Raw genomic sequence first — 27,807 nt, forward strand, 5'->3', positions numbered from 1 at the left:
ATGTTACGTACATCTGTTCTTTGAGGCAGCCAGTCATTAGTCCATTGTCAGTCGCTGCTAGGATATGGAAAAGACAGGCCACTAGTCAAACTATAATCACCTAAGCCAGTACTCAGGTAAGCGAGAACACTCAATATCTATATCAGTGTATAGGTATAGCTACGGTAGGTACAGATTTTAGGAATTGTTTTAATCATGTACTAAAGCTCTACTGACATCGATAAATATACATTTTATGGGTCTGTTGTCTAATCTGATCTACCTAAGATATGTGTGCATTGAAGCGACCCGAAATTGTCGGTCGCAAGGACGCAGACTGAAATAACCACAAGTATCAGGGAGGGGTCAAAATTGTCAGTGCATAAATGTGTCAACAATTCACATTTTTGAATCTTTTCTTGAAATCTATCATTTCATTTTTTTAAAAAAAAAATCTAATAGGCATGCGCAACAATACCGATATTCCGGTGTATTGCGGTTCGTTGACAAAAAATGTCGTATTGCGATATGTTTTTTTCAGTACCGATATACCGACAAAATGATCGAGTTCGGAATTAAGTTACAAACTCGGGATTCCTAAAATAAAATTGCATAATATACCACTGGCACCTGTGTTATCGTGAATGATGGCTTTGCAATATTAAAGAATTCCGTGATTTACACACTATAGTTTATTCTACTTACCAACTATCCTGTCGTGCATCTATACCAAGAAATTTATTCGCCCGTAGCAAAATGTTTGCGTTGCGAGTGGTCGGGCGCAAGGTTATTTCAATCACTGCTTAGAGGCGGGGCAAAAACTTCCAAGAATTGCCCAATTTTCAAACATCCTCTCTATAACCGCATCCGACGAAGAAACATTTAATGCTTAGTGATGTAAAGCAGTAAGGACATTACCAAAATTATGTTTCCTGATCTATTGGGTAGGTTTTCTGACTCCTGAGCGGAGGCAAACATACATGTATGGTACATAGTATTTATGTGCAAATATCTAAATAACATCTTCTTTAATGCTATTGATACTGAATTGAAACTAAATGGATATTTCAAATGAGCAGGCATTATTGTCTTTATAATTTGAAATACTTCTTTTAAGTTTGCTAATACGGTAGAAAAACTAAATGCATATTTAGGAAACTCAGAAAAGAATGCACAAACATTGTGAATTTCGCAACCCTACGGTGTTGCCTCTAGGATGGGTCAAAATTAGTCGTATCTATATCATGTTAATGCTACATATATTATATTACATTATGTAGATAAAGTCTTTCATTAATAAAGGCATTTTCGGGGGTGGGTGGGGGTGGGGGGGGGGTGGGTGGGTATTTAAGTTTTGTTTTGTGCTGTTGCTGAATATGCTAAATATTAGAATTTAGCAGATATATACAGAACAGGATTTTTTTCTAGATCTATAGCCCATGAGACTAATGATACTTTCAAAGTAATACCCAGGTGATCGATAAGGTCCATTGGCCTCCTGTTTTTCTACACAACTGTATGTTCGCATTGGGGATTTGCAGTGGACATGTAAAAAAGAAATCCATTCGCTAAAAGGGCAATGAAATGTAAAGTTAACCTACTTTATGAATTCATCGTCCTTTTTTATGTTAATAAACAAAGCTTACAGCAAGAACGCTGTTGTGTGGAGGTGCAACAATCCACAGAGTAGTAAAAAAAAAATTAAAAAAAAGAACCCCAAAACGCTTCCATACGAGAAGGATGGTTAGTTTTCAGGGAACCATTTGTTGCTAGAACAGACAGCAAAACTAAGTTACACTTAGTACTATTTTTACAAGCTCCCTGGAGACTTCCTTTCAAGGGAAGTGAAATCATTCATGAGAATGGGAAGTGATTACACTGTTTTCAAACGAATTTACCAAATAAGACAACCGGTGTTCACTTTGACAGGTAACAACAACGTACTAGCGCGGATTTATCTGATGGCGAAGGTAAGTTTTTATTTTATTCTTGGTGCTTATTTTGAGGACTCCAGCCCCCAAGGTCCCACTGTTTATGCTCATACGACGTTATACTTCCGTTTTCATTGGCCTTTCATTTTCTTTCGCTTCGTTAGAAAACAAAATGGCGCCCATGATGGTTGATACGTTAAGTTTTCATGCAGCACAACCTCAGGCGCGGAATCCAAATTGCGCATTTTACTGATATTTATTTCTGTAGCATTATAGCCTACTGACTGTTAAGAGGTGTATGATTTTGACGGTAAAATTCGATCTGACGAGATCTGAAAATTCTATCCAACTGGAACTAGAACAACAACAGCAACAACAACACATTTTAGAATTGGAATTTTGAGTTGTATGATGGAGTGACAATATGTTTACTGGTGGAATGCCAATCGTGTTTATCATTGTACATTGTGATTATTTTTAAATAAGCGAAATAAAGAGAATATTTGTGACGTATAGTTTATACCTCGCCACAATTAAGCGGGTCCAGGTAATTAATTATCCGCGTTCAACGCGTTTTCTTAGCGTGCATAAAGCTGTAGTTAACAAGTTATCATATATCTGTAATTTATGCAAATTTATGTTCTCTATATATCCCATTCTATCAGCTGATCTTGATGAGTTTTCACACTTTGTATGGCATGCAGACATCTCTACATTTTCAGCCAATTATACAATTATTTTGAATATACTACTAATTTTGATAGTTTTATTGACCTTTTGAGTACATGAATGACACGATATAACATTGCCCATACCTCCTATCGGAGATGTGCACTGCTCGAGGCAACCTAGAAAATTAGTCAGGTATTACAAACGCATCTGGTGTATATATGGGTAGACCAAGACAAAGAAATAAGGTGGACTTCCTCATTAGTTGTTTACAGCTACGTTTATTCAAGATGTCAGTAGCCATTTAATAAGTAAATATTCAGTACCCCATCTCTCTTATTTTACTGTGTAATTTGATAAATCTGATTGGATTGTTCTATAGCACGTGTAAAACTATATTTTACCTATATTGATTTGAGTTACTGCAAGAACAAAAACCGTGATAATCCAAAGACACAAATCAACACTAATCACATTGTTTCTTCTCTGTTACTATGATATAATAAATGTAGCGCTTTGATATTTTGAATATACTAACTTCAAAGAACAGCATATGGACCTTGTACACCTTGCTCGGTCGATATGCATTTCTGTGAAGCCAATAAATCTAGGGATCGACCTTATAAAAGGGGTACATTAGTATAATATGTAACTAATAGAGTGTATTCAGCGCTGTAGATAGACATAAACCGTTCGACCAATAGGCAGGACTAATAAGTTGTTTTTGATCACAAAGGAATTGTCACTAGCTCGTCGTACGCTAAATGGTCATCACGTCAGTGGCCGATCTGGAGGGAGGTACCGTGGTTAATTGCAACCCTCCTTTTGTTGAACATTTTCGGATGTGCTAGTCTTTCCAACAGTTTATTCAAGTACAGTGCTTTTAGCATGTTCAGAGTATTTAGTACTATCCATTACCTACTCCATCTATTTTATTACTAGTATATTACATTTGTTTGTACAGAATTTATGAAGGTCTCTTACAATTCTCTAAATAAAAACCCAAAATATAACCGTCTTTCATTTATTTTGTCCCTTGGGCGGTGGAAATTCAATTGTCATTGGATTTTATGGCAAAAGTTTAAGGTGCAACCTTAGTTTTTCTATTTTATTATGTTTGTATTTAACAAGATTTATAAAAATTAGGGAAATCCCAATGTCATTCTTGTTTAGGTTGTCTGAATTGTAGTTTTGATACTCGGGGATCTCGCTATTATAGAGGTTGTAAATAAATTGTCAAGTTCTTCAATCGTCATTGATAAATGCCAATTTTTAACCAACAATATGTATTCCATTGTTAATTGCCAAGAAAAATAACAAAGCTGCGGGACAATAGAAAACTGGTTTCTTCGAATAGTATTTTATATTCTTATAAAAATGAAGAGCATAAATGTATTTTTGCCAGTTTAGTGTCTTCAGCTTTCCCTTTTTGGTGCAAAAAAGTGCAATATTGGTGGCAACCTCACTTTGAAAACTTTCTGAATCCGCCACTGTCATTGTAAATATATTTAAAGAGGATCATATAAGAAACACACTACACACTCGAAGCGAAAAAAAAAAAAAGAAACGAAAAGTCAAAAAGACGACAAATCGAAAAGTCGACAAAATGTAGGCGAAAAGACGATGAATTAAACCCGCAAATTACCGACCTAATTTGCCGTCTTTTCGCTTGGCTTTTTGTCGTCTTGTCGTATTTTCGACACGAAAAGTCAACAAAACAATAATTAGCGACTTTTCGCCATATTGAAAAGACTACAAAATACAGATGTCCCCCTTATTTTGCTATGCAAGGTGAAGATAACGAACAGTGATCAATCTCATAACTCCTACAAGCAATACAAAATAGATAGTTGTGCAAACACGGACCCCTGGACACACCAGAGGTGGGATAAGGTGCCTAGGAGGAGTAAGCATCCCCTGTTGACCGGTCACACCCGCCGTGAGCTCCATATACTGATCAGGTAAACGGAGTTATCCGCAGTCAAAATCAGTGTGCCAAGAACGGCTTAACAATCGGTATGAAACACGTCAGACAGCATTTGACCCAATGCGAGGTCGTATTGACGAACTAGATCGTTAAAACGACCATAGAATTTGCGAAATGCTGACTTCAATCGAGACTGTTGAAACCCCTGTACCATCAACTTGTTTGTCAGTAGCTTACATCGATTTAAAAACTTACTATACCCAGAACAAGTTCTTACATATCGAATTAGTTGAGATATATAAACACCATATGCAGGTGATAATGGAATATTGCTACATAAATGTGGGAAGTTGACGATGGAGAAGCTGAAATCATCCCGTTTGTCATACAGTTGAGTTGTCAGTTTGCCGTTAATGTCTACTTTCAATAAAATATCTAAGTATGAAGCAGAAGTGGACGACTCTGTGGTGTCCTTTATTTCGAGCTCACAGGGATATATCAAATCGATATATTAGTACCGTATAAGTTTTACATGAATGAAATGTATCATTGTTAATAGACAAAACGTCATCGATATATCTAAAAGTCGAATTGAAGGTCACAGCGAGAGATTTTTTCTTCTCACGTAGAAGTTTTTGAATAAATTCTACTTCATATGAATAAAAAACAGGTCAGCTAACAAAGGAGCACAATTCGTGCCCATGGGAATTCCAACAGACTGTTGGAAGACCTGATCACCAAAGACCACGAAAATATTGTCAATGAGGAACTCTAGCATATTTTTTATTTCAACTTCAGAGTACTTGTGCGTGGAATCAGAGTGGTGTTTAACAAAGTAAGTTTTTGAATGACTGATCACTAGATATGAGAATTTCCGTTTTCCGTGTTTGTTGAAGAAGCAACTGTCTATGATGTCAAAAAGTCTAGTCTTTAATTTATCGTGAGGAATGGTCGTGTATAGTGTTGAAAAGTCATAGGTTTTAATGCTATTGATTTGGGAAAAATTCTGTGATTTCAAGTTTACTAAAAGTTCTTTAGAATTTTTTAGAATCCACATTTGATTAACACCACTTCTGGCATATGTAGTCACACAGTAAGTTTGAAGTTTCTCCTTCACAGCTGTTAACATTTTCGTGAGGAGCAAAGATAGGGGATTTGTAGAGCACTTACTGGATCCAGCAATGTATCTTTGTAATTTTTTTTTTGTAGTTTAGGAATCCAGTATAGGTACGGTAACTCATATTCATTCGACCCATTGACTGGAATAGTAAATGTGTCTAAAACTGATGCATGGTTTTGAAGAATTTCGTCTTTTGAAAGGGCAGTTGGAGTATAAGTATGATTACCAAAATTGGAATTAATGCCAAGTTCGTTTAACATACAGTTGTAATAACGAGCCTTACAAACAAAGACAATGTTGTTACTAGCTTTGTCAGCTGGAACCAAAACATATTCCTCATGTAACCTATCTAATTCTTTTATCACTTCTGGTTTACTAAACACAGAAGGATAGATGGTACGTACTTTTGTTTTCATGTCAAATAGTCTAGACTTTAATTTATCGTGAGGATTGGTCGTGTAAAGTGTTGAAAAGGCATAGGTTTTAATATTATTGATTTGGGAAAAGTTTTGAAATTTGAAGTTCACTAAAAGTTCTTTAGATTTTTTTTCTTCAAAATCCACTTTTGATTAACACCACTTCTGGCATATGTAGTCGCATAGTACGTTTGAAGTTTCTCCTTCACAACTGTTAACGTTTTCGTGAGGAGCAGAGATAGGGACTTGGTAGAACACTGTATCTTTGTACGATTTTTATGTAGTTTTTAGGAATCCAGAATAGGTACAGTAAGCTCATATTTATTCGACTCATTGACTGGGATATTAAATGTGTCTAAAACTGAAGCATGGTTCTTTTGAAAGGGCAGTTGGATTATACGTACGATTACCAAAAGTGGAATTAATGCCAAATTCGTTTAAAATACAGTTGTAATCATGAGCCTTACAAACAAAGACATTGTTATTACAAGCTTTGTCAGCTGGAGCCAAAACATATAATAGCTATCCCTATAATATAATCCCTATAATAGTTCTAAAACTTCATTGTTATTTTGGATTTCAAACCTTTCGGTCGAGCATCACTGAAGAGACATTATTTGTCGAAATGCGGATCTGGTGCATCAAAATTGGTACCGTATAAGTTTAACATCTGAATGAATTATTTTATTTTAGTTCATCTTTTTTCATATTTAGCCTATCGTCTGGTATAGTCTTTGACAGAATTCATAATAGAGTTAAAGTTCTGTCGCCAATTGAAAGACCAAGGTTCCCTGTATTTAGGACCTTTTAGAATAAGTGATTTGAGGTCCTCCTTAATATCATCAGTAATAACATGTCCAGGTGGACTATAGTTGAAAGAAGATGAAGTACAAAACACGTTGATGGATTACGGATAAGATGGTCTGTATCTAGGCACTGAAGAGTTTGTTGATAATTAAAAAGTTTGGATACAATAGTAGAAGTATAGTTTTAGGAAACTCTGTAACTGTACACAAGTTTTTAACATTCTGATCACAATCATGATGTCGTATTGAACACGAGGGCATCATTTGTCGCTTATCATTGCAACTTTTAAATACATTTTGATTAAAATTGCCTGTGAAGTAGATTACAGATTCCTAAAAGTATTTCTGGAATGATCTCTTCAACATAATATGTTTAATTAAAATAATTCAGGGTAGTGTGTTTAATTTAGGGTCAGGAACACAGCAATTTCTATTTGAGGCCTTATTATTCTAAATTTTTAAACCTCCATCAACATGCGATATACGTGATAACTTACAATTATATAATGGAAATTCACATTTCTTTTCACAAGGCTAGCTATTCAGTAGAATAAAGCACAAACCGAAACATTAATAATAATCAGCATCGGACACAGCTTTTCATATAAGAGATCTTCATGTGAAAGAAAGCAATATTGTTTATGCATTTGATAACCATACTGAGTGCACACAATTAATCCTAATGTGGCAAAAAATGACACAAAATTTCTAGTATTGTTTCTGGCTTAATTTTGATTTCTGAAACTTTGGTAATCGTACTTATAACTTCCCTTTAAAAAAAGAAATTCTTCAAAACATGTTGCAGTTTTAGATACATTTGATGTCCCAGTCAATGCAATTGTTGAATATCAGTTACCGTACCAAAATTGAGTTCCTAAACTTCACAAAAGTCCTTACAAAGACAGATACATTGGTAGATCGAGTAAATGTTCTACCAAGCCCATATATTTGCTCCTGATGAAAATATTAACAGCTGTGAAGAAACGTCAAAGGTACTGTGCCACAGCATCTGCCAGAAGTTGTGTAATTGTGGATTTATTTGATTTAGATTTAAATTTTTGTACAGTATATGACTAATTTAGATATGAAAAAGATTCTTGACGTGATATATTACATATATGTTTTTGTAATAGTTTGTAATTAGAGTGAATAAAGAAACAAAATCATGATGTACAGTGACCCCCGCTATATTGCCCCCTGGTATCATGTCACCCCCGCATATCGCCAAAAAAGTCCAAAGTCCCGTTTTCCTCGCTATGTAAAACCTCGTTATAACGCCATATCCCGCATACCGCCATCCACCAACCTGTTTACAGGTACGATTTGGTCAATTACCGTTATAATCACCCCCGCTAATTATCGCCAATCAACGGCAGGAAATTTTCAGTGAGCAGGCTTAACCAATTATTCACCGTTAGTCCTCCTAATCTCAAAGTTTGGAGCAGATAATAAGTTACGTAAACGATAATGATCTGAGTTCAAATATGCTCATTGTTTTTTTTTTAAAAATCTGATTATGGCGGACACACCGAAATCTAATAGCACATTCATGGAGTAGATATAATTTATTTGATTTCTTATGAAAGCTGTACACCCCCCCCCCCCACCCCGATATAATGCCACGCCGTTATAATGCCAAAATTGCATAGGTACAAATGTTCGCGTTATAACGGGGGGTCACTGTACTTGAATTTTTCCCGTCACATTAATATATGTGTTAATTATTAATATAAACATAAATACGTGCATAAATAAAAATTAGTAATCCATGTATTTGCATATAGAAACTAAGAGCTATAGACTATCAATCGGTAGATAATGGGCATGCGACCACCACTCAGGATGTTCAAATGTTTTCTACTATGATTTTATATTAAGAATACATGTACATGAAATATTAAGATAACAAACAGTGATCAATCTCATCTATTCTATAAGGAATACATGATTGATAGTTGGGCCTTGAACATACGAGATTAGGTGCCTAGGAGGAGGAAGTATCCCCTGTCGACAGGCCGTACCCACCGTGAGCCAAATATCTTGATCAGGCAAACGGAGAAATCCGTAGTCCTAATTAGTGTGGAAAAAACGATCTAACGATCTGTATGAAACACTTCAGACAGTATTTGACCAAAGGATAGGTAGTATTGGCAAACTAGATTATTATAACGACCATAGAATTTGCGCAAGAAAATCTTTTTCATTAAAAAATAATTATTATATAAATAAATGTCATGTACTTTTCATTCATTATGATTCTTTAGGGTTGATGTGTGCATCAATGAGTTTAATTGTGGAAATGTTCATATTTCAATAAAATATGAATTAGTGGTATGTACCACCCCTAAGAGATCAACTGAATAAAATTGATTTTCTTTATAAAATAAATTCACTTTATTTAATACCGCCAAATATGTGTGGGTTTTTTTAGAGTTAAGTTAAAAAGTTTTAAGACACTCGTATTGCATCTTTATTTGTTGATATATACATGCATACCTCAAACAACATGAAACAGACTATATATTTTCTACGTAAAATGGTAAATTGTATGTACAATTTCAGTGTTTGATGAATTTCACCCAGTCGCTATGCAATATTGATATTTAGATGTAAAATTTATACGGTATAAATTTTAATGCACTAGATGCGCATTTTGACAAATAATGTCTCTTCCGTGTTGGTCAACCGAAATGTTTGAAATCCGAAATAACGATAAACTTGCTAGAGCTATTTTAGGTGGCAGGGGACAGTTTCTTTGGTTTTGAAACATGTGGATAGGGGGTATACACCAAAGTCAGATTATGACAGACTAATGAAAAATCATATTTCCCCTTTATGTCAATACTTGTATTTCATATTAGTGTAGTTAATAAATTATGACCCTAAATTACTTGTAATCTATAAATACTGGTGCTGGTGCACAAAACATGCTGTGAGAAGGTTCCCCTTTTTTTGCTTTGATTTTCCCTCATTTGGGCTAATCCACACCACCCCCACACCATCAGAGTACCAAACATGGGGATTTAGACACTGTGCACAATCAAGAACCCTATCTGCCCTTCTCAAAAATCTACCTCTCATATGGGGCCATCCACCTTCCCTCACAGCTACAGACCTTTTGCTAGACCCTGCATGTTTTCACCGGAATTTCTTCAGCAGCTGACCACGTGTCTTAGTTTCGTATTTGCACCCATCTATATGCTAGGAATCATGGTGACACCTACATGTTGTATATCAACATTTTTACTGAGCACTCAGCTACATTTGACATGCATCCTAAAATTATTGTATACATTTTTACACATGTAATATCACTTCAAATACGGGGTAATTTCATTTTTTTGAAAAAGTTGACCGGGCCTATAGTGCGAAAATGTCCCCTGCTACCTTAGGGAAAAACAGAATGCCAAAAAAGTAGAGTCAAATTCGTCTAAGGAAAAATGTTATGCATGAGGGAGATAATCCTTAATTTGGAAATGAATTTCTAAATTTTATCACAGCAATGAAATATACATCCGTATTTTCAAGCTAGTAACGAAGTACTTAACTTCTAGGCTGTAGAGATCCCCGGGGACTATCAGTCCACAAGCAGAGGTCTCGACCCAGGGGTAATAATGTAAAACTTATACGGTATCAATTTTGATGCACCAGATGCGCATTTCGACAAATAATGTTTCTTCAGTGATGGTCAACCAAAATGTTTGAAATCCAAAATAACGATAAACTTGCTAGAGCTATTTTAGGGAAAAACAGAGTGCCGTGCCAAAAAGTGGAGTCAAATTCGTCTAAGGATAAGAGCTATGCATGAGGGAGATAATCCTTAATTTTGATATGATACTTTGACTTTCAAACAGAGAAAAAGATAAGAACAATAACTCTGTATTATCATTTCTTATTTGTTTTTTAGATGATGTCCTTTGAAAACTAATACATTAATATGTAAATATGTTTATTGCGCAAAGAAACAAAGTACAATATGCCATAATTTCTAATTAATAAATACAATAACACTGGAAGTCCTTAAAGCACATTAATTTCCGGTAGAAATTACGTCAGGTCTCGGGTAACTCGCGTCAAAGTCTCGGGAGCAGCGAGATTAGATTTCACTCGGAAGTCCCAGATCTTATGCTCTACTTTCCACCAATAAAGGCTATATTCCGATCACGTTAGTATTGGTGTATATGTTACATACTTTGTACTTTTTGATACGAATTGTATCTTTCAACAATGTTGGCTATATTGATGAAGCATACACTGACTTGACATAATGTTACTGTAGTCTGTTTTTGACATTTCATTTGCTGAAAGTAGATAGTGACAAGTGTGAATGCAGTGTTCACCAACACTTTAAGTATTATAGTAAATACATTCCACTTTTAAATGAGATATGTTATCATTACATACCGGTCGCAGTAGCTCAGTGGCAGAGCGTTCACCTGGTAACCGAGAAGTTGTGAGTTCGAGCCACACTCGTGACAATGTATTGTTAAACCTCAGACGTAAATACAGGTAGTGATTGCTCCTTCGCCAAGCGGTCGGCATTTAGAAGTGAGAATTAGTTTTATCGGGAATTCTTGAAGGGACATAAAACACACAACATATTGTTTAATGGTACATATATCAGCAAATTCTACAGTGTCACATTTCCAACCATCCCGATACACGCTTGGAATCACTCCGAAAAGATTTGCTTCTTTATGCTCAACATTCAACCCTAACCCTAACCCTGATTGTAGATATGTAATATGTTGATATTTCTGACACTTAATGCTAAGAATTCAGATGAACTAATTCATGCAATCTTTTAGGTTGAGAATGAGCCCCAATCATGGCAACGGGATATCGTTTAGATAAAAACGGTTAGTATCACAAAAAATTAAAATAGATGACATCTACTTAAAATGTTGATAGTAAGCTCTGCTAAATCAAAATATTGAAACAACACCTATCTCCGTGTGTATTACAATCACATTTCTATGGTTATTAACAGGTGATGAAGATCCAGAAATTTGCGTCACATTAAGACCAGAATACGTTGCAATTGGACATGGCGGAACTATTAAACTCGAGGGAGAAATTTCGCCCCACAGAGCCGATTATGAAATCAAATGGTACAAAGATCTTGGAGATGGCCCCGAATTGATCGACACTGGACAAATAAAGTACACTGGTACCAGGAATTCTGAACTCGTGATCAACAGAGTGGAAGAAAACAATGCATGTCACTATCATATGGAGGTTTCCCTGCGAAATAGAAAAATCGCTTGCAGCAAGAAGTCAGTTGTCCACTTATTTGGTCGTAAGTTTTCATTAGATGGTAGGCTTGGATGATATCATATATATATATAAAGCACTGGAAATTACCAGCGACACGAACAACAGTCAATAACCAAATTTGCCGAACGATCTGTCCTTTCTTCAGGACAATAGAATATTCACATAGAAAAGAAAATTAAATTGAAAAGGAAATAAAAATCTACAATTAAACTACAAAAGCTGATAACAAACAAAACGTCTACATATTAAAATCATCGAGTGTAATGTGTGGCAATAGAAAAATATGTAACAGGTGATAAAGATCCAGAAATTTGCGTCACATTAAGACCAGAATACGTTGCGATTGGACATGGCGGAACTATTAAACTCGAGGGAGAAATTTCGCCCCACAGAGCCGATTATGAAATCAAATGTTACAAAGATCTTGGAGATGGCCCTGAATTGATCGACACTGGACAAATCCTATTGTGGGTCAAGACTAAACTCTTTATATAATTATATATTTACTTTTCGCAATGATCGGTACAAGTATAGGTGAAAAGATAGAAAAGATAAAACACGAAGACGTTCAGTAAAGCTTTTGTGCTTTCATTTTAAATCTTCAGAAGCTTTACATTTAGTAACACAGCGACGTTACGTCACACACAGAGGAACGTTAAAATTACACAAGTCTAGACGTCATTAGATACTGACCGTTAAAACGTAGTTTTCATTATAACGTGATAGTAAAGCAATGCGTGGAAGCAAATTTCTACGTCATAGGACACTGAATGTTAAAACGTAGTATCATACTTTCATGTAAAATACTCGAATCTGATTGGTCGAGAAGCATTTGAAAAAAACATATTGTTACCCTCTGAGAACAGAAAACACACACCCCGGGGGTATAATATCTAGCAAGGGGTAACAGTACTTGACAACGGGTGATATTATAAAAAATTATCACATGCGTCAAATTTATGCGCGTACGGTTCGCCGTAGATTGTTAGAAGACGTCATTTTTGCGTTTGTAATAAACGGGAATATCCGCATCGATATACGAAATATTTCATGACAGTGATTGATCAAATATCAACAGACGTAAGTTTTTTTTCTGCTTTCCTGTTTACATAGCATTCAGTATAATAAAACAAATATTGCATGTAGTTGAGGGTAACATTGAAATTTTCACACCTCGAGAAACCATTGTCAACCTCGGCTACGCCTCGGTTGACAAAGGTTTTCTCGGGGTGAAAATTTTCAATGTTACCCTCAACTACATGCAATATTTATATAATGTTTACAGTGACGCCATTTTAAAGTAATGCTTGAAAACATTTTCATATACAAACGTGATAACGTTAAGCTGAATTATTGCGTTTAGGTTTGAACATAATATGTATACGGTGTGACCGTTGGACCGGGCGAAGCACGAAATGGTCTTTGACGTGTCCCAATTGATAGTTATAATTCCGTTAAGTACGGTCGATTATGATTCATTTCAAAATATATCTTTTATAAAAATTTCCTTGAGGTAAACACCCTGTAACATTTCAATATTCAAGGAGGATATATGAGGATACCAGTTCTACAGGATCCGCCTATTCATTTAACGCGGAACATAAAACGCAAGGCGACGTAAAGCGTGCATTGTGACGTCACATTTAACCTCAACTTGTTTTCTCTTTCAAAGCAAACAATTATAAACAACAACAATGCATCCCGTTTGCAATTAAAAAGACTGTTAAAACCAATCAAAATTAACCAATAAATTCGAAATGGTAAAACAGTAACCGTAATTATATCGTATATTCTTCTTTAAGGAGGTATGCTACACCAAAGAAATTTGATATGGATGAAAAGTGGAGGATATGTACCATAATATTTTGAAATTGAAAACTTTTATATTTACTTTATTTAGTCAAAAAATGCATTTTTAGTCGTAAGCAGTTTGAGAAAAATTTAAAACCCCTGCAGGACTCGAACACGCGATCTACAGTTCAGCAGTCGATGTGTTAACCTACTGAGCTATTCAACTGCGCGAGGCATTTTAAAATGAATAGACAAATATTGCTGATATTTATATTTTCATCCATGTTTTAAAAGGAAGTCAGCCATTATGACGATGTAGATTACCTCGATAAAGAAACTCATGAACTCGTTCATCTATTTAGTCGTATAACTGTTTTTCTCTTTGATGATTGACTCGTTCATCTATTTAGTCGTATAACTGTTTTTGTCTTTGATGATTTGCTAAACACTGTAACAACAATGATCATACCATTCGTTTTTAACAAACGGGGTGTTTGAAATACAAATTACATGTCAGTCTTGTATTTGTGGCATTCAAAATGAAAAAAACCCTCTAGAATCATCTAATGAACAAAACAATATGGCAGCGCCCATAGGGATCACAAAAATTTCAGTGAATGAATGTAGAGATTATCTCTATTTTTATTTGGTGATTGCGGACGGGCCGAATCTTCGCTTGGTATTACATGTAATGGAATCTTTTTCCTTTTCACATCTCTAAATGCCAACGCCACCTTTCTGCCTTGAACCTTTTTTTTTTTATGAACACAGATATGAATGCATGAATGAACAATTTGTATCTATTGTTATAGATAAAAAGTTGTCAACAAATGTAGAGATTTAATTCAGGAGAAAACCTAAGGTGCATAATGTCGTTTTATTGTTTTGATTTTAGATAAACACCGGAACATATTGACAGTGGAGGAAAATAACTTTGTAAGGTTTGTTCTCCTTGTTAAAATTAGCGAGGACGCTCTCAGAATTTTATTTGACACACTTGTTCCTCCATCAACATTAGAAAACCATCTTTTCGAGCATGAGAGTAAACTTGTAAAGAGATGTACAGCAGAGCAATGTCATATATTGTATCCAGGTAAGGTATCTTACATGCAATAGCAAAGAGTGATATTCAGAAAATAACACAGTGAAATATATCTATATTATCATATTTATTTTATATTATATTTATTATAAAATATAATTATTATCAATCACTTAAATATTTTTTATTTCTTCAAGATAATGAGGTAAAGGTTTCCTCAGCAGATTTTGATGCAACCTTGATATACACATTACTAAGAAATACCCTTAGTAACGGTAAACAGAGGAATGATATCAAAAAGCCAAAAAATGGCTGGGGCAATGATCCAGATACGAAAAGTATTCGTATTGCAGATGATGTTGAAAGAATACGGTTACATAGGAATTTTACTTTCCATGACAAAACAAGATGGCTTTCATCAGAAGAATTTGACAAGAAATGGAACGATTTGGCGAGGGTTTGTGTTAAAAATTACCTACTACCTATTTCAAATGTTGATGCTAATGCAAGGTGAAGATAACGAACAGTGATCAATCTCATAACTCCTATAAGCTATACAAAATAGATAGTTGGGCAAACACGGACCCCTGGACACACCAGAGGTGGGGTCAGGTGCCTAGGTTTGATTGATTCTATATTGTTTATATAGTGGGACACTCAAGATTTTTTCACTCATATGGAGACATCATCATTGCCGGCGAAAGGCTACAAAATTTAGGCTTATATTCGGCGTTTAAAGCATTTGAGTAGGGAGGGATCTTTATCATGCCACACCTGCTGTGACACTGGGGCTCGGTTTTTGCAGTCTCATCCGTTTTATTTAGTCACCTCTTACGAGAAGAAAAGGGTACTGAGAACATATTTTAACCTGGATTCCCACAGAAAAAAGATGTTAATGAATTCAAAGATAATGATGTGCTGAATCGTATATAATAAGTAATGAAATACAAAAATGAGGATCATTATAGTTCCAATGTAACGCCTCTACGAGAATTCATAAGAAAAGAAAGAGGTCCATATCACTCACATGAGTAGTTGCATGTTCCTGTTTTGAGTATCAAATCTCAGTTAAGCCTGGACAGATATGAATCTACATCACATGACGATTTCTGCAAAATGTCTTTGAGGTTCTAGCCAAGTTTATAAAAGAATAATTTCAAATATTCCCATTTACAACCGTAAAATTTCTAACATACATATATGTAATCCACTCTGTACTATAGGAGCAAAGCTCTGAGGAAACTAATTCAGACTGTATGAAGGTGATTGCCTTTTAATTTGAAATATCATTTTCTCCTGGTTTTGGAGAGGATTTTTCATAAAGAGTTCTCTGTAAACATTTAAACCCATTTTTTGGCCCTACTCTGAACTTGAGGGTGATAGGCTGGTCAAACGTCAATCTGAATGAGGGTGCATATGAAAGGTGAAGATAATGAACAGTGATCAATCTTATAACTCCTATAAGCAATACAAAATATATAGTTGGGCAAACACGGACCCTTGGATACACCATAGGTGTGGTCAGGTGCCTAAGAGGAGTAAGCATCCCATGTCGACCGGTCACACCCGCCTTGAGCCCTATATCATGATCAGGTAAACGGAGTTATCCGTAGTCAAAATCGGTTTAACAATCGGTATGAAACACATCAGACATCTTTGACCCAATGATAGGTTGTATTGACGAACTAGATCGTTATAACGACTATATAATGTGCGAAATGCTGACTTCAATCGCGACTGTTGAAACCCCTGTAACATCAACTTGTTTGTTAGTAGCTTGCCTCGATTTAAAACTTTAAGTTGTCAGTTTGCCGTTTTTTTAATAGAGTTTTCTTATTTCCAAACCCCTTTTGTGACCACTGGTCTTCGTTTGAATTCATGCAACCGAAATACGCTTGTATGTTTTAATTTGTAGATGTGTTCTCAAACATCTTGTTAAGATTATTTTGAAAACTTCAAACCCGAGTGATGATCGCGTGTAAATATCAGTGGTCATGATGTGAATAAACACCAATGCCCATTACACGAGAATAGATGTTGTTTATTACGACATATTACACTTTTGTGGTTATAAAAGAGCCATCTTCCAGATATTTTAAACATTTCCCCTATTTGCTTTGTAGGTTATTCATAGATTGTGCGACGGGAAACTAGACGATGAAGTTGCCAAATATAAAGTGAAACATTTAGATCTTGGAATAGATCTTATCCAATTTGAAGGTAATTGTAAAATTTCAAGGAATGGCTGTGTCTTTTCATTTCAAGGAAGTAAATAATAATGCATTAAAGGACACAACGCATGTTTCTAAACTTTTTCATTTTTTCAGCAAAATTAACTCTTTTTATGCCTAAAACCACTTTAAATGTGTTTTGAATGAAATATTTTGCGTAGTTTTCGAGTTTGAAAGCGATGAAATTCAAATCTTGCGATATGCATATTTTCTTTCGCTAGTTTACGCGCCATTTTGGTGACGTCATATGAGCCCTCGGGTTTGAAAACATCTATCAGCCATTTCATAAACAGATTAGATTTAATCGACAAAAAACCAATTGTCACGTTAACGGCTTGTAAGTAATAATGCATTAAGATGTTTTGTGCCGTGCTCGGGTGTACTAGTTGTCGGTAGAAAGGATTTAGACTGAGTATTTTTCATTTTTTCGAAGGAAGGTACGAGAAAAAAGACGTGGATAATTTTTTTGTTGGAGCAAGAACTTTACCTTAAAAAACACACCCAGTCACCTTTTCAAACATCGCTTGGACAGAGACCCTGATAAACTGCGAGAAAATGGATATATCGAAGCTATAAGCACTGGTAGACCTATAGCATACATTCTGTTTTGCTCTTCAAATTCAATACACACTCGGATCAACTGACCTTCACCTTGTAACAACATATATCGACGATACAATGTAACTTCTACCAACTGGTAGATTTACAACAACAAAAAATAAAGATACAAAATAATTGAACTTTTAATTATACAAATAATAGAATATTGTATTTCCTAACTTTAAATTGAATTATAAAGTTATTTCTTTATTGAACTCGTAGCATCTTGAGTGCGTCAGTAGGCTATAACGCCGTGCTCCCACTTCGTACTTCCTAAAGACGTGCAGAATAGTAATAAGATTGCTTTATCAAAATAAAATAATGTGATTACCACTTTAAATTTGAATATTTTTATTGATTTGTGTGTGTGTTGTCTTTTTCTTTCTTTCCGAAATGTACGCGTGACAATAGCTTGGCATAGGGCCTAGTTGTCAACAATTTAACGTATCATAATTTGTCTAATCCAAAAATAAATAATGATTGCACTGTTTATTTTAGAAAAACAGCGCCAATTACAGATGTATAAAGGAATAACATCCCCAAACAGTTTGTAGACAGCGACCCTTATAAACATTATTTACGCACAATTTTGCCGATTTCATACACGCTTTACTCGCTATATTTGGGGATTTACATCGTTATATGTGTGCACTGGTGGCGAACACATATAAAACTCGGACAATTTATCAACATCGATTTAAATGTTGCCCATGGTAAATTAATTAGGCCCCTAAAAGTTGAGTTTTTAATCATATCTCGCAGTACTTTTACAATCCGAAGGGCGCATGTGACGTCACTGTACCACGTGACTACCTACCTAATTAACTTGACTTTTTGAAATCGGGGCTTAGATTTAAGTCTGTATTGTGGTTAATTATCGCAAAATTTCGGCGAACGAACTATTAGAATTAATAACTATAAGCATAAAGAAGACAAAATGCATGTAATATTGTATACTTTGAAAACATGAGATGTGTCCTTTAATAAAATGCTACAGGTATGCTTAGAATCAAAGCGAAAACTACTAGAATGCCATAGCGCAGACACTGTTATTTCCAGGTTATTGTCTGAATGAAAGGTGAAGATAACGAACAGTGATCAATCTCACAACTCCTATAAGCAATACAAAATAGATAGTTGGGCAAACACGGACCCCTGGACACACCAAAGGTGGGATCAGGTGCCTAGGAGGAGTCCTTTAATATATAATATGTGTATTTCTTATGACAAGAACGTTACATTGACATCATCCGTTTTAACCTGGCGACCTTAACATTGATCTTTGACCTACTTTTAGAAAATTTTAATATACATAGGGGTCCTCCGTGGCCGAGTAGTTAGAGCATAGCACTCAAAATCAGACGGCCTCTCACCTCTGTCGGTTCGAATCCCGCTCGCGACGGTAAGTTTGAAAGTTTCCCAGTTTACTTTCAGAAGGTCGGTTGTCTCTTCCCAGGTACATTGCATCTGGGTTCTCTTTTCCACCAATAAAAACTGGGAACCACCAGATAACTGCAAAATTGTTGAGTGTGGCGGAAATCAGCAAAACAAACAATCTAATATACATCATCTTTCATATTGTTAGATATACTGTTTTTATATTAAACATATTCATCTTTTATGAGATTATATTTCCAATGATACCATATTTGTTGAGCTTTAGACCTTAGAATTGACCTTTGGTATAAATTTCGGAAATTAAGAAGAAAAAAAGCCCTTTAACCTTGGACATATCTTTTACAACATAAGCTTTCATATCTGGCATATGTATTCCTTGTGTCGGATCGTTTCCATTGGTTCCAAAATCTTTGACCTTGTGACCTTACATTGACCTTTGAACTACTTTAATAGAAATCTTCATACAAGAATGTATATAAGGCATATTTTTTCAAACCGTAAGACACGGCTTTCATATTTAGTATGTGCATTTCCCTTGAGAAGACATTTCCATTGGTACCAAATTTCTTGACTTTGTTACCTTTGAATTGAACCCTAACATACTTTGAAAATTATTCACTGAAATGTTGAAAACATCAGTGTCACGTAAAGACATCTTGTTTTTACATTATTTTGAAATTCTGTGAACTTCTAATTCTAGAGATTTAAATTCCTTTACATTTTTGATAGCAGCTGAATTGTGTACAGCCATCATAATTTGTGAACAGATTTGACGTCACAATAGTCGATTTATGTAAGGACATTTGACGTCTGCCATGATTGTGTTCAAGTAGTACCTGAGCATAGTGTGGACTTTTAATGGCTAAGTAAAAGTACTGGTGCTCTTTTTTAGAATCGATAGGGAAAATATCAAAATACACTGTATGTAATAAATGATAATAATCTAAACTCATAGATGTATTGTTAAGATCGAGACTACTCCAATGTTTATATTTATAATGATGTTTATATTTAGAATGATGTTTATATTGAGAATGATGTTTTTATTTAGAATGATGTTTCCTATTTTAGAGTATTAGGTGTGTGTATCTTCGCTGTTAAACACAGATAGACTCACTATATGTGTATAGCAATACATATATGCAACACATTAGGCAATGTTATATACATGTATATATACATGGGGACAAATTGTGCTCTTTTATTAGCTGACCTGGTTTTGTATTCTTAATAATAATAATTTGTTAAAACACCTTTGCATAAATGGAGAAAACTCTTAGTGGGATTTATGGTAGATTGATGCTCGTGTTATGTCATCGATGGGCTTTAGCAAAAATCTTTATTAAAGGGACTAGTTCACGATTTTTGATAAAAATATTTTTCATTTTTGATGTTAAACATTAAAGATATAACTCATTTAATGTTGACAGTCAAAATTTTGACCTTCTGAATGCAAGAATTAAAGCAATATTTTAGCCTTGAATCTGTGTTATGTAAACAAAGACTCGAGTCTTTTTATGTATACAAACCAACAAGTGAAATATTGATTTTGTAATATAAAGCATCTTAATTTTGCGTAGTCACAAATTTTAACTTTTAGATGACATATTTTACCTTTAAAATGCTTGAAATATGAAAGATATGATAAATTTAGATGAATATACATTTCTTTTGAAAATTTCGTAAACAATAACATACCGCAATCTTTGTTTACAAAACAAATTATAAACTCTCTAAAATGAGCTTCTGTGATAATGTATAATCTTAATTTTTATGTGAAATCTTTTAAACACATTAGACAGTAAATTTTGATCACTAAAAGGGAAAAAATGGTGAATCAGTCCCTTTAACGTTGATTGATTGTATCTTGCTTAACGTCTCATTCGAGAATTGTTCACTCCTATGAAGACGTCACCAAGACCGGTGAAGGGCTTCAAATTTGGGCCTCTGCTCGGCGCTTATGGCATTTGAGCAGTGAGGGTTCTTTAGCGTGGCACACCTACTGCAACACGGGATATTCGTTTTCAAGGTCATCTCGAAGAACCCATGACATTCACACTTGATGCCGAGCGTTTGATGATGGAACTGTAACTACCTGTTTTAATGACTTAGATCTGTCGCGGCCGGGATTCGAACCCCGGCCTTCCGCATGCGGGACGAACGCTCTAACCTCCAGGCCACCGCGGCGGTTTCTTTATTAAGGAAGTTAAATTACCTTCTGACCTTTTAAGCACAACTGCACATGATGCTACAATTAAGTATTTACTGGTTCAGTACTGACCCCATTGGTGTAAACATATTACGAATCTATTACGTGTGTTTCAGTTTTATAAGTTATGATATAAGTAGTTGAGACTTTGAACTAGTTCAAATGTTGTCATTCATTAACTTGGTTGATATATTTTTCCAAATAGAACACCGATTCTTAAACAAGTTTAAATTAATTTGCTAGAAATTTGCATTGAAATTCAGTATTTTCGTCAATAATTTAAAACTTTGACCTCTATCCTTAATTTATTTTAGTTCCCTTTCAAATTTGAAGACCTTGAAAATTCTGTGAAATTTTAGAAATTACTGCTAATATGTACTTTTAAACTTTCAATTTTGATATCATGAATTTTTTTGTATCTCAAGTGCAAAAAGGTCATTATCTATATTTCCATTACTAGTATTAACTTTTTATCTATATTGTTAGAAGACTTGATTATGTATCCATTTTTTGTAATAACTCATTTATAATGCATAGGTTATGCTGACACCAACAAACAAATCTTGTTTAAACGAATAAATCTAGCATAAAGTTTAAGTGCAAAAAGGTCATATTTAAAACATTGTAAATCAATAACAAACGTTGAGACCCCAGTTTTTCTTTTTCTTTTCTTAATTCTCCTTCATTGCAGATATATTGAATATTCTTCCTGAAAAAAATTGACGTCACGCCAAATCTCAGGTGCGAACCTCTTTAAATTAAACTTTGTGCATGATAGAAATATACCCTTCAGGGGAATTGTATTCACTGGGAAAACTACAAAAAGGTAAACTATTGATAGTGAAAAAGTTTATATGATATAAAATGTGTGATTTCTTATGTTGACCTATACTTCTGCTTTGGTATATCTGACATATTATTGAAAATAGATTTTAACGGCAACCTCACAACTTGACTTTATGACAAGCGGGGTGATTTCAGGTTCTCCATCGTCAACTTCCCATATTTATGTAGTAATATTCCATTATCACCTGCATATGGTGTTAATATCTCTCAACTGATTCGATACGCAAGACCTAGTTCTGGGTATGGTCAGTTTTTAAATCGAGGCAAGGTACTGACAAACAGGTTGATGGTACAGGGTTTTTAAGTCTCGATTGAAGTCAGCATTTCGCAAATTCTATGGTCGTTATAACGATCTAGTTCGTCAATACAACCTATTATTGGGTCAAATGCTGACTGACGTGTTTCATACCGATTGTTAGACCGTTCTTGGTACACTGATTTTGACAACGGATAACTCCGTTTACCTGATCAGGATATAGGGCTCGGGGCGAGTGTGACCGGTCGCTAGAGGATGTTTACTCCGCCTAGGCACTTGATCTCACCTCTGGTGAGTCTAGGGGTCCGTGTTTGCCCAACTCTCTGTTTTTATTGGTTATAGGAGTTATGAGATTGATCTTTGTTCGTTATCTTCACCATTAATCTAAGTACAAAGCAGATGTGGAGTACTCTGTGGTGTTTTTATGTCGAGTTCACAAGGATATATTGAATCGACATATGAATGAATATTATTCTTGCTAATATATAAAGCGTTGTCGATATATCTAAAAGTCGAGCAGAAGGCCAGAGCAAGATATTTTTCGTATATAAAAGTTTTTGAATAAACTCTGCTACATAAGAATGTAAAAACAGGTCAATGAACAAAGAAGCACAATTCGTGCCCATGAGAATTCCAACAGATTGTTGGCATGTGATTGTTTATGATAAAGTTTCATATTTTGAACGTCATTGCTATTGTCTGTTAGACTGCATATGGAATGGAAGTCAAGAGTGTTAAGTAAAAAAGTATGATTTTGGTCAGTAATACCACGTATGCTCACCATTGGTATTAACAAGGGTGCATAAGCAACGTGCCAGCATAAGTATTGATCATGACAACCCGTTTCTTTAGTTTTAAATAAGATAAAAATCCGTGCAATGCCATCCACATTAATGAACGAAAGATAACTAGCAAAGATGCATACATGTATATGTATTCCAATAAATATCATAGAAAGATTTTGAAAAATCCACGACTTTCATTTACATTGAAACACTTATAACTGACCTTACTTTATTTGCACAAAAGTTTCTTGTATGAATGATACCTTGAACTCCTACTTTATTCCATCCATTTACTTGTGGCAAATTCAGGGTTAGATTACATTTGATGAGCACTTAGATATAATCTAAATACATGAAATGATTGACTACAATTATTTAGTATTTTTCTGCATCCGTGAAAATAAAGAATGTAGTCATGTGATGTTGCAGGATCTTATTTTTAAATTTCTCTTACAGACACGGATCAATTGGAATTGGAAAACTGGAGAGAAGACGACCATGTTTTTATAAAAACGCGGGCCTACTATGAAGTAATGATGTGCATACGTACCAAAAAATGTGTTGTAATTATCGGGGGTCCTGGATCAGGGAAAGTTACAACCGCTAGGCACTGTGCCTTAGCTCTTCAGGAGGAAGGTTGGAAAATAATTGCAGTTTCATGCGTAAAACAAATCAGACAGCAAATTCAGAGTTATTCGTCAAAACATAATTCGACGGGATGTGTATTTGTTATTGAAAATCCCATTGGTAGATACAAATTGAATCTCAGTGAATGTGAAGGCTTGAAAAACCACCAATCCTTTTTAGAGAGTATGTTGAATAGTACAAAAGTGGAAATAAGATTGATATTTACGGCAAGAAGAAGTATATATAAAGAAGCACAATGTTTAAGCTTCTTAATTTTTCAAGACAAATACCTCGTAGATTTAGAATCAGAAGATTTTCAATTAAACAGTGAAGAAATGCAGAAAATATTTGCTCAACATTGTTTGACACAGAACGTTCATCCAATGTTCATGGACTTGCATTTCCGATGTTCGGAAAATGATGCTCCCCTATTGCGAGAAAGAAATATTTCAACAAGAAAATTAAGAGGAATACCTTCGAAAACACTTGCAAGCGCTGAATTTGATCTAAATGAATACCCGATGTTGCCATTGCTTTGTCAGATATATGCTAGCAACTCCTTAATTCAAAAACACGGTATTACGTTTTTCAAAGAACCTTGCGATACTTTGATAAAGCAGCTTGAAGAAATGTGCCTATTTGAAAAGGAAAAGTACTGTGCGTTAGTCTTGTGTATGTTAGCGGGAAACGTTGTAACAGGTGAAACATACGAAAATCAAGAACTTTTGAAAGACGTATTCAAAGTTTGTGGAGAAGTTCCAATAAGAAAAATTCAAGAGGCATATGTACAAATGCGAGGGACATTTGTTGTAAAGGTTGATTATGGTTTTGCTATCAGCCCAAATATTCTCTTTGAAGTTTTGGCATGTAAATATGCGTCAGAAAATCCTAGGCATATGTTAAAATACATGAATAGTAAATTCATTTTAAGTCATTTGTATTTGAGCAAGACAAGAATGCACAACAATCCAGCTTCAAGTATACTTTTGCCACGTAAATTGTTTACGGAATTGTCGGAAAGGCTCTATTCCGATTTACAACAGAAAAAATATCAAGACACGTTCAATAATGAATGCATGAAAGATGCTGAGTTTCAGTGCTTCTTTGCAGAGTTCTTAAACAGAGTTGATTGCCGTGAAGTATACGAAATCTTCCTTACATCGTTATCGCAGTTTGACGATTACATCTATACGAACTCCTCTATGAATGAAGAATTTACTAAAGTTGACGTATACAAACTTGGCTTTATGGTTGACCAGCAGTTTGATGGAGGTGTTTGGGTGAAGTGTGCAAGAGGAATCAATTGGGTCATTGGATATGGCCATTGTGACGTACTTCTGACCATAGTGAGGAAATCGGAAGAATATTTGTCATCAAATAATGGAATATTTGGCTCTGATTCCAAAGAAGAAGTTCGAATGTTAATATTGGGGTGCTACAGTAAAAATCTACGTGTGGTAGAGATTATCTTAAAATATGTAGACCAATGCTGTATTGAAAGTGAATACGAAGGCACATATACGCCACTAATTGCTGCATGTCAGACTGGAAATGAGGATATAGTAGAATGTCTTATACTAGCAGGTGCAGATGTTAATAGGTTCAACACAAGTTATTACAACGTCCTCAGAACCCCGCTCATTGTTGCAGTAGAATACGACGACTTGCATCTGGTAAAACTACTTGTAAAACATAAGGCTGATATAAATAAATGCAATTTTGAAATGGAATCTCCGTATGAAATAGCTTGCAGATTAGGCAACTCCTCCATTGCAAACTTTTTAAGGGCAAACGGTGCTGATGTCAATACTACGGCTCTGGTTAGGGCTATAAAAAACTCCCATCGAAATGCCATCAAATTGTTGCTGGAAAGAAAACATTTGATTAACAAAACTGACTCTTCCGGAATGACGCCTCTCCATTGGGCTGTGCATTGTAATGATCTTGTCTCTATTGAGCAACTGATCAGTAGGGGCGCTCAATTGATCATGGATGATGTGGATGATCATGGTTATACTCCAATGGATAGTCCTTGTTGCGACGGGTTTTCATCTGCTGTAGAGGTTTTCTCTCAGTACAGCAAAATAGAAAAGGTTCCGCGACAGACACTAGTGTTAACTGATGTAATAAAGGCTAAAAATTTGCCGATAGTCATGGATTTGTTGAATCACGGAGCGGACCCAAACCAAATCATTGAAGGTGAATTGCCTCTTTGTGTTGCATGTGCACGGGGATATCTGTTTATTGTCAAATATTTGCTGAAATGTCATGCCAATGTGAATAGCTGTGACAATGTCTATGGTTCTCCTTTACATGCAGCAGCACAAAACGGAGGTCTGACTATTACAGAAGAATTATTGAGAAATGGTGCATGTTCTAATGTATTTTACAACGGATTATCGCCCTTACACATTGCGGTCAAATATGGACATTTTGACGTTATTCAATGTTTAGTCAAAAATGGGAGTCACGTAAACTTCAAAGATGCTAAAAACTTCACAGCTTTCCATCATGCTGCGAAAGAAAATCATTTGGACATTGTAAAATACTTAATTCAAAACGGCACCGACATTGGTTTTTCCGACATCCAAGAAGATTTGTTATTCCGATTATTGAAACACTATGATGTACTAATGTGTCTTATTAGGCATGGTGGAATTGTGCAGAAAGCTGTTGCAGGAAATCGACTAGATATAATTAAACTTTTAGTCAAGAACGTATCACCACTAGCAAAAGCGGATATATTTCGTTATACACCTATCAATTTCATTACGGCTACAGAAAAGGGGAATATTGAAATGATTGAATATTTTATCACAAACGGAGTGGATGTAAATACACAAGATACAAATGAACAAACTCCTCTCTTTTTTGCAATTGTAAATGATCACTACGAAATTGTGAATATTTTGCTAGATTGTGGAGCGTCGACAGCAGTAAGAGATATATTACAACGTACGCCACTTCACTGGGTAGCAGAAAGACAGTGTCCTAATCTCGTAGATACTCTAATGGCGCACGGATCGAAAGTAAATGCCCAAGATAGAGAAGGGAAGACCCCTCTACACAGAGCATGCGAAGGTTCCAATCTTCTCGTAGTCCAAAAATTAAGAGAAAACGGTGCTGATATAAGTATCAGGGATAACAATGGACATACACCTACCAATATTGCTTTTATGAATAAAAGAAGAAATATTTATGAATATCTATTTACTTTGGAATGCATTATAATATGTCGTCCATAATCATAGTGTGCATGGTGCGTGTTTATAGTCACAGTTTTTCCAAAATCAGGAAACACGTTACACAATGTTCACGTGTAACCTCCCTCCCAAGTAGAAAAACAATCTATAATCTGTTACATGTGGGTGTGGTCTCAAAACCGTGGGGTAACAACCTTAGAAATATAAATTCTGAGTATATAGTAACCACGTATTGATACTTAACAATAAAATGGCAGTGAGTTATAGTATGTGTTATTTGTATATGAGTGTTTGATTTGTACAGTTTTATTTTCATTATCAACAAAATCTCGATGTGTGAATGCTGAAGTATTTTCTAGTAATCGTTCGGTTTGATTACTGTTACATTTCACGATGTCACCCATTCTGCGGTCATATTACACATATGTTAGCTGCAGACTTTTACCTAATTATAACGTTGTCTCAGACACAGGCAGTGCAATGATTAAAATGTATATAAATGAATGATTCAAAACAGTTAACCTCGTATTGGCCATTAAATCAGTCGAGTATTGATATTAATGTTGGCAGTAAATCAAATTGAATGTACCTTAAAATATGAAGTTATAATTTATGTAACATGTATATTGCAATTTGCCAGTGATAAAAGAATGCGTGTTTACTTGAATAAATAATAAATGATAAAATACGCTCA

At 35.0% G+C, this 27,807-nt stretch overlaps 1 protein-coding gene across 3 annotated transcripts; it reads left to right on the forward strand.

Moving 5' to 3' along the window:
- On the forward strand, nt 1–27,807 carry LOC125656648 (uncharacterized). 3 transcript variants are annotated; one of them, XM_056143589.1, is made up of 8 exons: nt 29–116; nt 1,909–1,949; nt 11,657–11,707; nt 11,839–12,147; nt 14,812–15,009; nt 15,156–15,415; nt 17,082–17,178; nt 23,740–27,807. In XM_056143589.1, the coding sequence occupies exons 3-8, from the start codon at nt 11,677–11,679 to the stop codon at nt 27,153–27,155; spliced, it is 4,311 nt and encodes a 1,436-aa protein (XP_055999564.1). In that variant the 5' UTR covers nt 29–116; nt 1,909–1,949; nt 11,657–11,676; the 3' UTR covers nt 27,156–27,807. The 3 variants fall into 3 exon arrangements, with proteins under 3 accessions (XP_055999565.1, XP_055999564.1, XP_055999566.1); XM_056143590.1 differs by lacking the exon at nt 1,909–1,949 and having other exon boundaries at nt 1–116; XM_056143591.1 differs by lacking the exon at nt 29–116 and having other exon boundaries at nt 1,707–1,949.

Source organism: Ostrea edulis, chromosome 7 (genome assembly GCF_947568905.1).
Source record: "Ostrea edulis chromosome 7, xbOstEdul1.1, whole genome shotgun sequence".
Lineage (NCBI taxonomy): Eukaryota > Metazoa > Mollusca > Bivalvia > Ostreida > Ostreidae > Ostrea > Ostrea edulis.